The 11,680-nt window shown below is 26.4% G+C and overlaps 1 protein-coding gene across 1 annotated transcript; it reads right to left on the bottom strand.

Moving 5' to 3' along the window:
* Positions 1-887: 887 nt before the first annotated feature.
* On the bottom strand, positions 888-5,082 carry LOC100242750 (carotenoid cleavage dioxygenase 7, chloroplastic). The gene is made up of 6 exons (XM_002274162.4): positions 4,318-5,082; positions 3,809-3,937; positions 3,572-3,703; positions 2,158-2,430; positions 1,674-2,074; positions 888-1,034 (listed from the first exon to the last, which is right to left on the bottom strand). Exons 1-6 carry the CDS (start codon positions 5,066-5,068, stop codon positions 888-890), a joined length of 1,833 nt encoding a protein of 610 aa, XP_002274198.1. The 5' UTR covers positions 5,069-5,082.
* Between the last annotated feature and the right edge of the window lie 6,598 nt (positions 5,083-11,680).

The raw sequence follows: 11,680 nt of genomic DNA, 5'->3' as shown, positions 1-11,680 counted from the left end.
CTTTGGTATAGTGGAGTACCTCAAGGCTTGGATTAAAGCTTAAGGTAATGAACATAGGTGAGGTCGTGTAAAACCATGTTAAAATTGTTACTTGCACTCTCTTTCATATTTCTTTATTTTATTACAAACTAGTCTTGCTTTATATTTTTTATTGTTTATAATATTTGCAATTTAACAAAATTTTCAAATAATGATCATCAATCAATTCACCTCCCCTCTCTCGAGTGATTACTTATATTTGCTAATTAGATTAACTTCACATAATGAAACTAAATTCATAAACCATAATGGAAACTTTTAACTTTATATTTATTTATTTATTTTTCCTTTGTATTAATGAATGCACTAAAAACCCCTCAAGCAACTACTAAAATTGGTAGTAATTCTTGAAAGGTTGGAAACACTTACAAAAATTTATGCAGAAGGTCACTATTAAAAATATAAAAAATCACTTCCAAGTGATTTGTGGACTTGCATGGTAGATAGATGTCTCTTCTAAAAATTATGTTTTTGTTATGTAGCCCATTATCAAAAGTACTTTCAAGGGTTATTTGATAAAAAGGGTTATTGAAAACACAATTTTAGGTATCTAACCCTTCATCCTTTTTTGGTCGTATTTTGGCAAAAATACCCTCTTTTTTTTTCTCGTAAAAATAACTCTAGCTACTTCTATAATAGTCACTCCCAAACTAGGCCGATGCACTTGTTCCCATGTATCAATTTCATTACTACTGAGAATGAACTTCAAGAAAATATTAAGGGAGACTTACTTTTGCAAATCTAAACCAATTATCACATTAGTCACTAAGCAATAAAATTGAATTAAATACAAATCATGTAACATGGATTTCTATTTAATTCTACATTAAAAATATGTACAAATTAACCTACTCTTTGGGGGCCCAAAAGCCATGAAATCCAATGGGAAAAGTCAAATGTTTTGGGACTTCAAGCCTTGCTACAAGTGCATCAATCTCTCCTATTCTCTTAGCATCCAATATGACAAGGTAACACCTTTGTATTGACACTGCATACTGTAAAACAATATAAACAACAATTTTCAGAACCTTAAAATGTTAGTTTAAAAAGAAAAAGAACGAAAATATTTGAATCTATTTGGATCTTGAAAAGTTTACAAAAAGTATAATAAAAGAAAATAGTGAAAAATAATATAAAAAAACATATGTTTCCACGTACTCATGTAAAAATAATTATAAAATATGAATTATTTAACAATAATTCAAGTTTCATGCGCTTATCGATCAAAGGTAGTACTTAAAATGATCAATATAGTACTTATATAATTAAAATATAGTACCTAAATGGTCAAATGTAGTACTTTCTACCAAAAAGTGTTGGAAATGCTAGTTATTTTTCGATAGGTGCTTGAAATTTATATTTTATAAATTTAGATTCCTATTTTATGGTTTTTTTTTTTTGTCATATAAGTGTATAAAAAGACACTTTTCTCAAAATAAAAAAATTTACATACTTTTTCAAATTTATTTATCATCTTTTTTCTTTTATGTAAAGAGTAAATGGTTTGAAAACATGTAAGTCTTGAAATAAGTTTAATTCTACTTGATTTTTCATTATATTTTCTATGATAAATCAAACAAGAGATTTTGAATTGCTTCTAACATTGTAAAATGGTATAATAATTTAATACTTACCTCGACTACCAGAAGGTAACCGTCGTCTTCTTCAATACCCTTGGGAACAAAGATGGGCTCACCTATGAACCTCCTAGTACCGGTAGACCACCTATGAGTCGACTTGTTAGGGACATTTACTTTAACGATGGTGTCAAAAGGAAAATGTGGCAAGGTTGAGCGGGAACCAGATGCGGCCGCCGCATACATGTATGTGTTTTTTATGCCGGAGGAAGATGGATTGATGGAGGGGAAGTCGGAGGGTTTGTTCCATTGATTCAAAGGTTCGACACTACAATTCTTGGATGTACCATTGGCATCCAAGTTGATGGAGACTTGAATGAGGTGTGGAAGTGATTCTTCTTGGCCTTGTTGAACATTCATAACACAAGGGTCTAATTTCCTACTTTGCCAATCATATCCTGTACAAAGAAAAAAAAAGTAAATAAATAAATATGGTTTATTTTAGGAAATAAAAATAAAATTAATGAAAAGTAAATATTACCAAACATTTTGTGGAAATTGAACCATTGATAAGAGCAAGCACTGGCATGTATTTGAATGTTGAAGTTTCCTCTCTCGTCCCTCTCCTCATAGGCATTGCCAACATGTATCAGCCATAACTGTGAAGGAACTTCAATTGGAACTCTCCAATCTCGATTTCCAGTGACGTCGTCAGAGAATCGAGGAAGGAGATAGATTGGAGAGGTTGGTTTACTAGGGTTTGCCGATAATGCTGATATCATTGGTGATAGTCCACTTAAGGCCCCCATTGATCCTACAAAATTATTTTGAAATAATAAGTTTTTTTTTTTTTAAATTCGATTGTGGGAACTTATATATTTACTTTTTCTTATTAGTTTTAGACTCAATTGATAATGATTTTAAGAAATGTTTTTAATATTGAAAGCATTTTTGAAAGAAAATTAATAATGCATTTGAGAGTGATTTTAGAAAACGTTTTTAACATTTTTAATACTTAAAATTTTTTATCATTATTAAAAATGTTATATACGCTTTCTAGAATCACTCTCAAATGCACTTTAAATATTTGAAAAAATTTAGGAAACACTTTTAAATTTTGAAAAATCACTTGTAACATTTTATGAAGAAATACTTAATAAGTGATTCTCTTAAAGAAACATTTTCACTAAAAACACTTGAAATAAAAATACTATCAAACGCATTTTCAGAGTATGTTTGATAGTACTTTTAAGAAACACATTTAGTTTTTCTAATACTCAAAATATAAAAAATTTCAAGTATTAAAAATGGTAAAAATACTTCTTAGAATCACTATCAAACACACTCTTAATTGTGAAATTTTAACTTAAAGTAGAGACAAATAAAAAGTAAAAAAATATATATTAATAATAATAAAATGAATGCTATATTTGGTAATTGTAAACATAATATTTTATTTCTTAAAATAGAAAATATTTTTCTAAGTTAGAAAATATGTTTGATAAACTTTCAATAGAATATAATTTTTTTTTTCAAAACTTATTTTAAAAATGGTTTTTTAGAATGAATTTAAGATGTTCTTAGTTATTTTTTTTAGACTATTTGGAGTAACTGAAAAGATAAAGAATAGTTAGAAAATTTTATATTGTTTATGACCATATGGTACCTTCATAGAAGATGATCTAGAAAACTTTTTTTTTTTCTATATTTGAGTTCTCAAAAAAAAAAAACTTAAAAAATATATTTAAATTTAATAATTCTTTATATATATATATATATATATATATATATATATATATATATATATATATATATATATATATATATATATATATATGCTTCTAAAAAAATAAAAATTGATAAGTAATTCTTTTTTTATACAAAAAATAAAAATTTTGAAAATATACAAATAAAAAAATTTGGGTAAGGTAGAGGAATGGTGGATGGCACATTACCTAGAATATCAAGCTTGATTCGATTGGAGAACAAGACATAATGAGAATCGGTGAAAGCCCAATCATGGATCATCAAATGATCCGGAATCTTGAACTCTTTCCTTTGTACCACCTTCATTTTCGAATCAAATTCTGCATCATAATGTACTTATTTAATTAAATTAAATCATGTCGGTCCAAACTCCAAACTCCTAACCATACCATACATTGCTTTAATTAAATATAATATTAATTTACCATAGATTGTAAAATTGCTCCGAGGCAGCAACATGTCTTCTGCGTTACACCACATCATCAGAAGCCTATTTCTTTTAGCATCAATTTTATAATGCGACAGTGGCCGCTTCTCCGGCATCTTGAACACTCCTGCATTTTTATAATAAAATATTATCATTAATTTTTAATTCAGCTAATATATACATGGAACTTCTTGTTGGCATTACGAGGCAAAGATATGATATTTTAATTAAATAATAATAATAATTCTGACCGTCCATTGAAATCTTATGATATAAAAATATAATGTATAGTCAGTGATGGGAATTTTTTGAAATCGGGGATTCGTGGGAGGGGGGTTTTGGGGCTACTCTAGCGTCACGGAACTGTGAGGACACCTCATGCGTCTCTCTGGTTCAACACCGTGATGGGGAGGTGAACGGCTGTAACTTGGCTGTCATCTAAGCAACAAATGCAACCCGTCACCCTAGCCTCAGTCGGAAAATAATGCAATGTTTTTGTGTACGTACCATGTAGAATTGGCTTCAACGCCGCCGCAGCCAAATCCCAAGCATCACTGCCGGGGCTGCCACCTTCATGCAATGAATCACAGCCCTCCATCATATCGAGCCTTCCGATCGTATCCAGCGTCCCAGATTCAATCTCATAGGGGTCTCCACCCTCCCACAAGCACATCAACCGTCCACCCCACTTCAACACGCTGGTGTTCGCCACATTTTTCATCACCTTCCTGTTCCCCACCTTCTTCCCTCCTTTCAATACCGAAAACGGGCCGCGGTACGTGAATCGCCACCCACGGGTCATCGGGTCGTGCTCCTCCAACTGGGCCTCCGTTTTCACATACCTAGCCGAGAACTTGACCTCTTTACCCGGTCCATTAATGGCAAAAGCCCTCAAATACCCATGCCCATCCAAAGGATGGACCGTCGACCCATGATCATCGCTAAAAAGACCCGGCCCAGCTAGAAAATACGTACCCGAAGGAAAATCAACGGGAATTGCACCATCAACCACGCGTAAAGCAATAGACCCATCTGTTTCAGAGCGTTGCGACATAAAGAGAAACTGATAATCCCAAAATGCAGCCATGGAGTCATCCAAATTCGGGGTCGAGACATCTGAAACCCTAGTATCAGGTGTGGAAATGGAAATAGCTCTTGACAGTACTTTCTCCGGCATGGCCGGAGGTTTCTGGAGAAGAGGGAGCTTTGTTGGAGAAGGGAATTTGACCGGGACAGCATGGAAAGGTTTGGCCTGCATAGTTGGACCTTGGAGTATACTTTGGAAGTGAGTAAGGATTAGTGTGAAGGTGGCAAGAGGCTAGTATTATATATTTATATAGACAAGGAGTGGTTTATGGGAAGTAAATTGGCATTAGAATTAGGTTGAATTACAGATTTGCCATCGAATTATAAAGGTTGCATGGGAAATTGGTTTGAGAATATGGGAGTGAATGGTGGGGTCAATGTTGGAGTATGGAGAAGCATGAAAGAAAGTGATGGATGCACCACTGGTTTGCAGTTCAATCATGGATATGGAAGACAGCAAAAATTGCCCATTCATGGCAGACACATGGCCTCAATGTTCTGATTTTTTTCTCTTCTTCACAATCCTCCTTTTCCTTTATTTTTCCCTTTTCTTTTTAACCATCTTGTTATTACATTGGATAGAAAAAGCACTTTGGTGTCTTTTGTATATACTCTTCAAAAACAAAAAAAGCAAAAAATTTTAAAAACAATATAAGGGCTTTCTAGGAATTTAACTTAAAACAATATTGATTTTTAAAAACCATTTAGAAAAATTGAGGTATTTGTGGAAGACGATAATAATTGCTACTCATTATTTCAATGTTTTCATTTATTTATTTATTTCTCTTTTTGGGGTTTTTCGAACAATTGTTTTTTCAAATATTTTGTGTTATTAAATTAGGTAGGAAAAATTCAATAATTGTATTAGGATGATTTTGTGTACTATAATTTGAAATTTTAATAATAATTTAGTGAATTCAAGCAAATAAACTAACATTTTTAAAAAATTTGAAATGGTAAATGAAATATTTAAAAGTAATTTTTAAGAATCTATGATAAGTTGATTGATGTTTTTTCTTACAAGGGTTATTATATTTTATATAAAAGTTACTATTATTTTTATTTTTAAAAATAAAAATAAAAAATGTATCTAAAAGAACATTTTATAATTGAATTTCAATAATTTTGTAATATAATTTCTAAATATTTTTTATATTTTAATAATAATTTAATGGATTCGAGTAATTAAATTTATATTATAAAAAGTTTGAAATGATGGACTAGCTAGTGAAATATTTAAGCCAAAATGGCATGAATTTAGTTAGAGATCTAAGTATTTAGATGTCAATTATGGATGTACGTGGAAAACAATAGGAATTGTTATAGATTACTTCAATGTTTTTATTTATCTTCTTTGGATTTTTTATAATCATTTTTTCTTTTTTATTAAATTAACTAGGAACAATTCAATAATTGAATTTGGATAGTTCTATAATATAATTAATTTTTAAATTACTTTTACATTTTAATGATAACTTAGTGGATTTGAGAAAATAAAATAGCATTATAAAAAAATTTTAAAAATGGGTGATTGAAATATTTAAGTGAAAAATGACATGAATTTACTTAGAGATTTAAGTGTTTGCATATCAATCATGGATGTCGAAGACAATAATAATTGCTAATCATTATTTTATTTGTTCAATTATTTCTCTCCTCGGGGTTTTTGACAATTTTTTTTTTTTTAATATGTTGTGTTATTAAATTGGATGATTCCGTGTAATATAATTTTACAAACTAACATTTAAAAAAAATTAAAATGGTAAATTAGTGAAATATTTATACAAGAGTGATTTGACTTTATTTAGAGATCTTAAGTGTTTGCATGTCAACCATGGATGTGGAAGACAATAATAATTGCTACTCATTATTTCAATGTTTTCATTTATTCATTTACTTCTCTTTTTTGAGGTTTTTTGACTGTTGTTTTTTCAAATATGCTATGAAAAATTCACTAATTGTATTAGGATGATTTTGTGTATTATAATTTTTTAAATTATTTTTAAAATTGAATAATAATTTAGTGAATTCAAGCAAATAAACTAACATTATTAAAAATTTTGAAATGGTAAATGGAATATTTAAGTGAGAATGACGGGACTTTATTTAAAGATCTAAGTGTTGGTATGTCAACCATGGATGTGGAAGACAATAATAATTACTACTCGTTGCTTTAATGTTTTTATTTATTCCTTTATTTCTCTTTTTAGGGTTTTCTGACTATCGTTTTTATTTTCAAATATGTTGTGTTATTAAATTGGTTATGAAAAATTCAATAATCATATTAGGATGATTTTGTGTGCTATAATTTTTAAATTATTTTTATATTTTGATAATAATTTAGTGAATTCAAGCAAATGAACTAAAATTATATAAAAGTTTGAAATGATACACTAGTGAGACATCTAGACAAGAATGATGTGACTTTATTTAGAAATCTTAAATGTTTGCGTATCTAGACGAAAATGATGTGACTTTATTTAGAAATCTTAAGTGTTTGCATGTCAATCATGGATGTGGAAGACAATAACAATTGCTACTCATTACTTCAATGTTTTCATTTATTCATTTATTTTTCTTCCATGGGTTCTCCAACAATCGTTTTTTTTTTTTTCTCAAATATGTTGTGTTATTAAATTGGCTATAAAAAAATTCAATATTTGAATTAGGATAAATTTTTGTAATATAATTTTTAAATTATTTTTATATTTTAATAATAATTTAGTGAATTCAAGCAAATAAGCTAATATTATAAATTTTTTTGAAATGATACGCCAATAAAATATTTAAACGAGAATGACGTGAATTTATTTAGAGATCTATATGTTTACATGTCAATCGGAGAGGTGGAAGACAACAAGAATTGCCACACATTACTTCAATGTTTTTATTTATTCATGCATTTCTCTTCTTAGGGATTTCCGACAATCTTTTTTATTTTCAAATGTATTATTATTAAATTCGATAGGAAAAACTTAATAATTGAATTTGGATAATTTTTAAAATTTTAAATTATTTTTATTCAAGCAAATAAAATGACATTATATTTTGAAATGATGAATTAGTGCAATATTAAAATGAAAACAACAAGGGTTTGCTTAGAGATGGAAGTGTTTATTGAATAATCATGGAAATGTAAGAGAACAAGAATTACTAGACATTACTTCAATATTTTTTATTTATATTGTTATTATTAAATAGGCTAGAAAAAACCCAATAACTAAATTTGAATAATCTTGTAATATAAATTTTAAATTATTTTTATAAACCAAGAATTGACAAAATATTCGAATAATGATTCAAAACTTTTGCTTATTTAAACTATTTCCACTAAAATAAAAATAAAGACCTTATTTGGATTCAAATAAAAACAAAATACTTTATATAAAATATTAAAATTCCTAAAAGCTTACATTAAAAAAAAAAAAGTGTTTTTGAAAATTGATTAAAAAATTAAAGTACCAAATCCTACTTCAAATATTATTTTTTTTTTAAAATAATATCTATTGGATTATTAAGTCTAAATCAATTTTGTTGTGTTTCACTCAGAATGTTAAGGGTCGAATTACCTAGTTAGCTCGCGAGGTTAAAGAGGGTAGCACCCTACGAGATTTTTATACGATAATTGACGTGTTTGTCCTTATTATATATTTAACCCTTTTATGTTTAGGGTTTTATTTTTTTAGAGAGTGTGACAACAATTGAGAGAGTTTTTTTAGAGTTTCACCATTATAACTCTTTAAATTCATTTTGATTAGTAGATTATTGAGTGTTGATATACTCCATTGACATAAGGATTACATTGATGATCGAACCACATTAAAAATTGTCTTTTTCTTTATTTTCTGCTTGTGTGCATGATTTGGTTAATAATATCAACCTTAAATTATATTTAAATATTAAATAGATTTTTTTCATTAATATTTTTCAAAAAAAAATATATCTAATTAATTGATGTACTTGTCATAAATTTTGTACTTCAAATTTTAACCAAATACCTTAGTAGAATTAATTATTTGAAAGCATAATTTAAGCTTGATATTATTTTATTTGTGATTTACTCTAAATTATTTTACAAAGTGCCTTGGCACCATTGAATTAAAAAAACATACTACGTCCATCCACTTCTTCTCAACTTCAAAAAGTAAATTCAAAGTCTCATTAGTAGTGAAATAAATAATATTTAATTCAATGGTTGTAATGTATCTTTGACTAATACATTCATAAGGTAATGGATGCTCAAAATTAGTATATATTATAAAAATATTTTCATGCCCAAAATTCTCAAATTATTTGAAAACCCATGACCCAATAATTATCATTAATAAATAAAATCAAATTAAAAAATATTACCAAATGTGTAAAAAGAATATTTTTAATTTTTTAAAATTAAAATCAACAATACCCATTATATTTTATTGAGATAATATTTTGCATTAATAATTTATAAAATAAATCATGAAATATTTAAAAGAAAATAAAGGATGGGGGGTGGTAGTTTGGTGATTAAAGGGCATTCTAAAGGCAAATATGTGGGAGGGGAAGAACAAAAATAAAAGAATAAGGGCACTAATAAAATAATGATGAAAAGTTTGATGCCAAAGGGGAATTTGGGTGGGATACTTGAAGGAAAAACGACAAAAATGGGGGGCCCAATCCTCTACATCTGCCGTGTAGTGTGGAATCTAGTGATGTCATTGATCATCATCACTCCACCCATTTTCTAATACCCAAAGCAAATTCAATTTAAAATTGGGTTGAATCAAACACCATCCAATTTTGGTGGTCATCGTAAGGTCAACCCACACCCATGACATCACTTTGTTTAGTTTCCCATTTGGATACAAGTTTAATCATTTGGATTTGAAGCCATTAAGCATTTGATGCAGTGTTTAACTATAGTTTCCCATGATGGTTTGTGGATATTTTTATGAAGAATTTAGGCTTAGGGCTCAATAGTTTTTTGTTTTTAAAAATAGAATATTGTTTTTAAAAGATTGTGTTTTCTAAAAACAATTTTTTAAACATAAAATGAAATAAAGAATACTTTTTAGAGGATAAGTATGAAATTGTTTTCACTAGTTATTAAAAACAAAAGCAATACATTGAAAATTTTCAAAAAACCATGAAAAAAAAAATTAAATTTAACATGATATCTTTTTCTAACTTCTCTAAACGTTTTCATTTGGTATATCAAATTTATTAATTTTTAAAAATAGTTTGAAACTTAAAAATTGATTCAATTAATACTAAAATGTCATAAAACTCAATAATATTAAAAAATTATAGACCAAAATTTATTTAGAACTCAAATAATGAACTAATTAATACTATAAATTTATGGATAAATTGGTTTATAATGACTTTACTTTTTTTTTTTTTTGACATAGGATTATTATTTTCTGTTTTTTTTTTCATCAGGTAAATAGATTCCAAATTAAACAAGAGTTAATGTATTGGATTCATTCATTAGTCAAATAATTTTTAAAAATAATTTAAATTTTAAATAATGATTTAATCAATACATCACATTTATGGGCAAAAATTGATCTAAAAGGACTCTATTGTTTCTCTTTTATATAAAATCATTGTTTAAAAAAAAATCACTAAACAAATAAGCTCCAAATTAAATAAGATTTAATTTGTTAAATTTATCAAGGAGTTTAATAATTTTTAAAAATAATTCAAAACTCAAATAATGAACTCATTAATACAAGAAATTTAAGAATAAAAATTCGTTCATAATAACTCTATTATTTTTTTTGCACATAATTATATTTTTATAAATCTTCTCACAATACAAATGAATTTAAAATCAAATGACACTTTGCATTGAATTTATAATAGGTTTAACAGTTTTTAAAAATAATTTGAAACTCAAAAGATAAATCTAATCATAAAAAAAAAAAAAAAAGGTCAAAACTGATATATTATGAGTCATGACTTTACTATTTCTCTTATACATACAACTATATTTTTTGAATTTAGATAAATAAATTATAAATTAAGTAAGACATAATTAATAATTTAAATTCTTTAATGATTTTAATTTTTAATTTTTAAGAATAATTTTGAATTAAAAATTTGATTTAATTAATTTTAAATTAAATCAAAATATTTGAGAATATTATGTTCATAATTCAGTACAAAAAAAAATTAAACTTTATTTATTATTCATTTTAAATAAAATGTTGTTAAAAATAAATATTTTAAATCATTATTATTCATTTTTAACAAAAAAAAAAAGACCATGTTAATATCCTTGTGTTTCTATATATTTTTATAGAAAAAATATAATTTATGATTTTATTATAATAATGTTATTATTCATGTTTACTAAAAACTATTTATTTTTAATTTATTTGTAATTAAAAAACTATTTTCATTTTTAACAATACTTGAATTATATTTAATTTATATTATATAAATTGGATTTAAAATGTTTTTACAAAATTAAAAAAAAATTAAAAACAACTTATTCAAACAAGTTTTTTATTTTTATTTTTAAAAACTATTTGTGAAAACAACTTATCAAGTACCCTTACTTTCTAAAAAATACTAGAAAAATATTTTTTTGTTATTTAACTTAAAGAAAGATTTTAAAAATAAGGTTTAGAAAATATGACCTAGTTTTTTCGAATAGTTCTTAAATACAGTTCTTAATTGTTTTTTAAAAATAAAATTTTATTTGATAACTCAAATATAAAAAAAAGTTTGTTCAAGGATGTTTGATAAATCAATTTAATGATTTAATATAACTTAATAACTTAATTTAAATTATTAA

The sequence above is a fragment of the Vitis vinifera genome, chromosome 15 (genome assembly GCF_030704535.1).
Source record: "Vitis vinifera cultivar Pinot Noir 40024 chromosome 15, ASM3070453v1".
Lineage (NCBI taxonomy): Eukaryota > Viridiplantae > Streptophyta > Magnoliopsida > Vitales > Vitaceae > Vitis > Vitis vinifera.
This window is presented reverse-complemented; position numbering and strand designations above follow the sequence as displayed.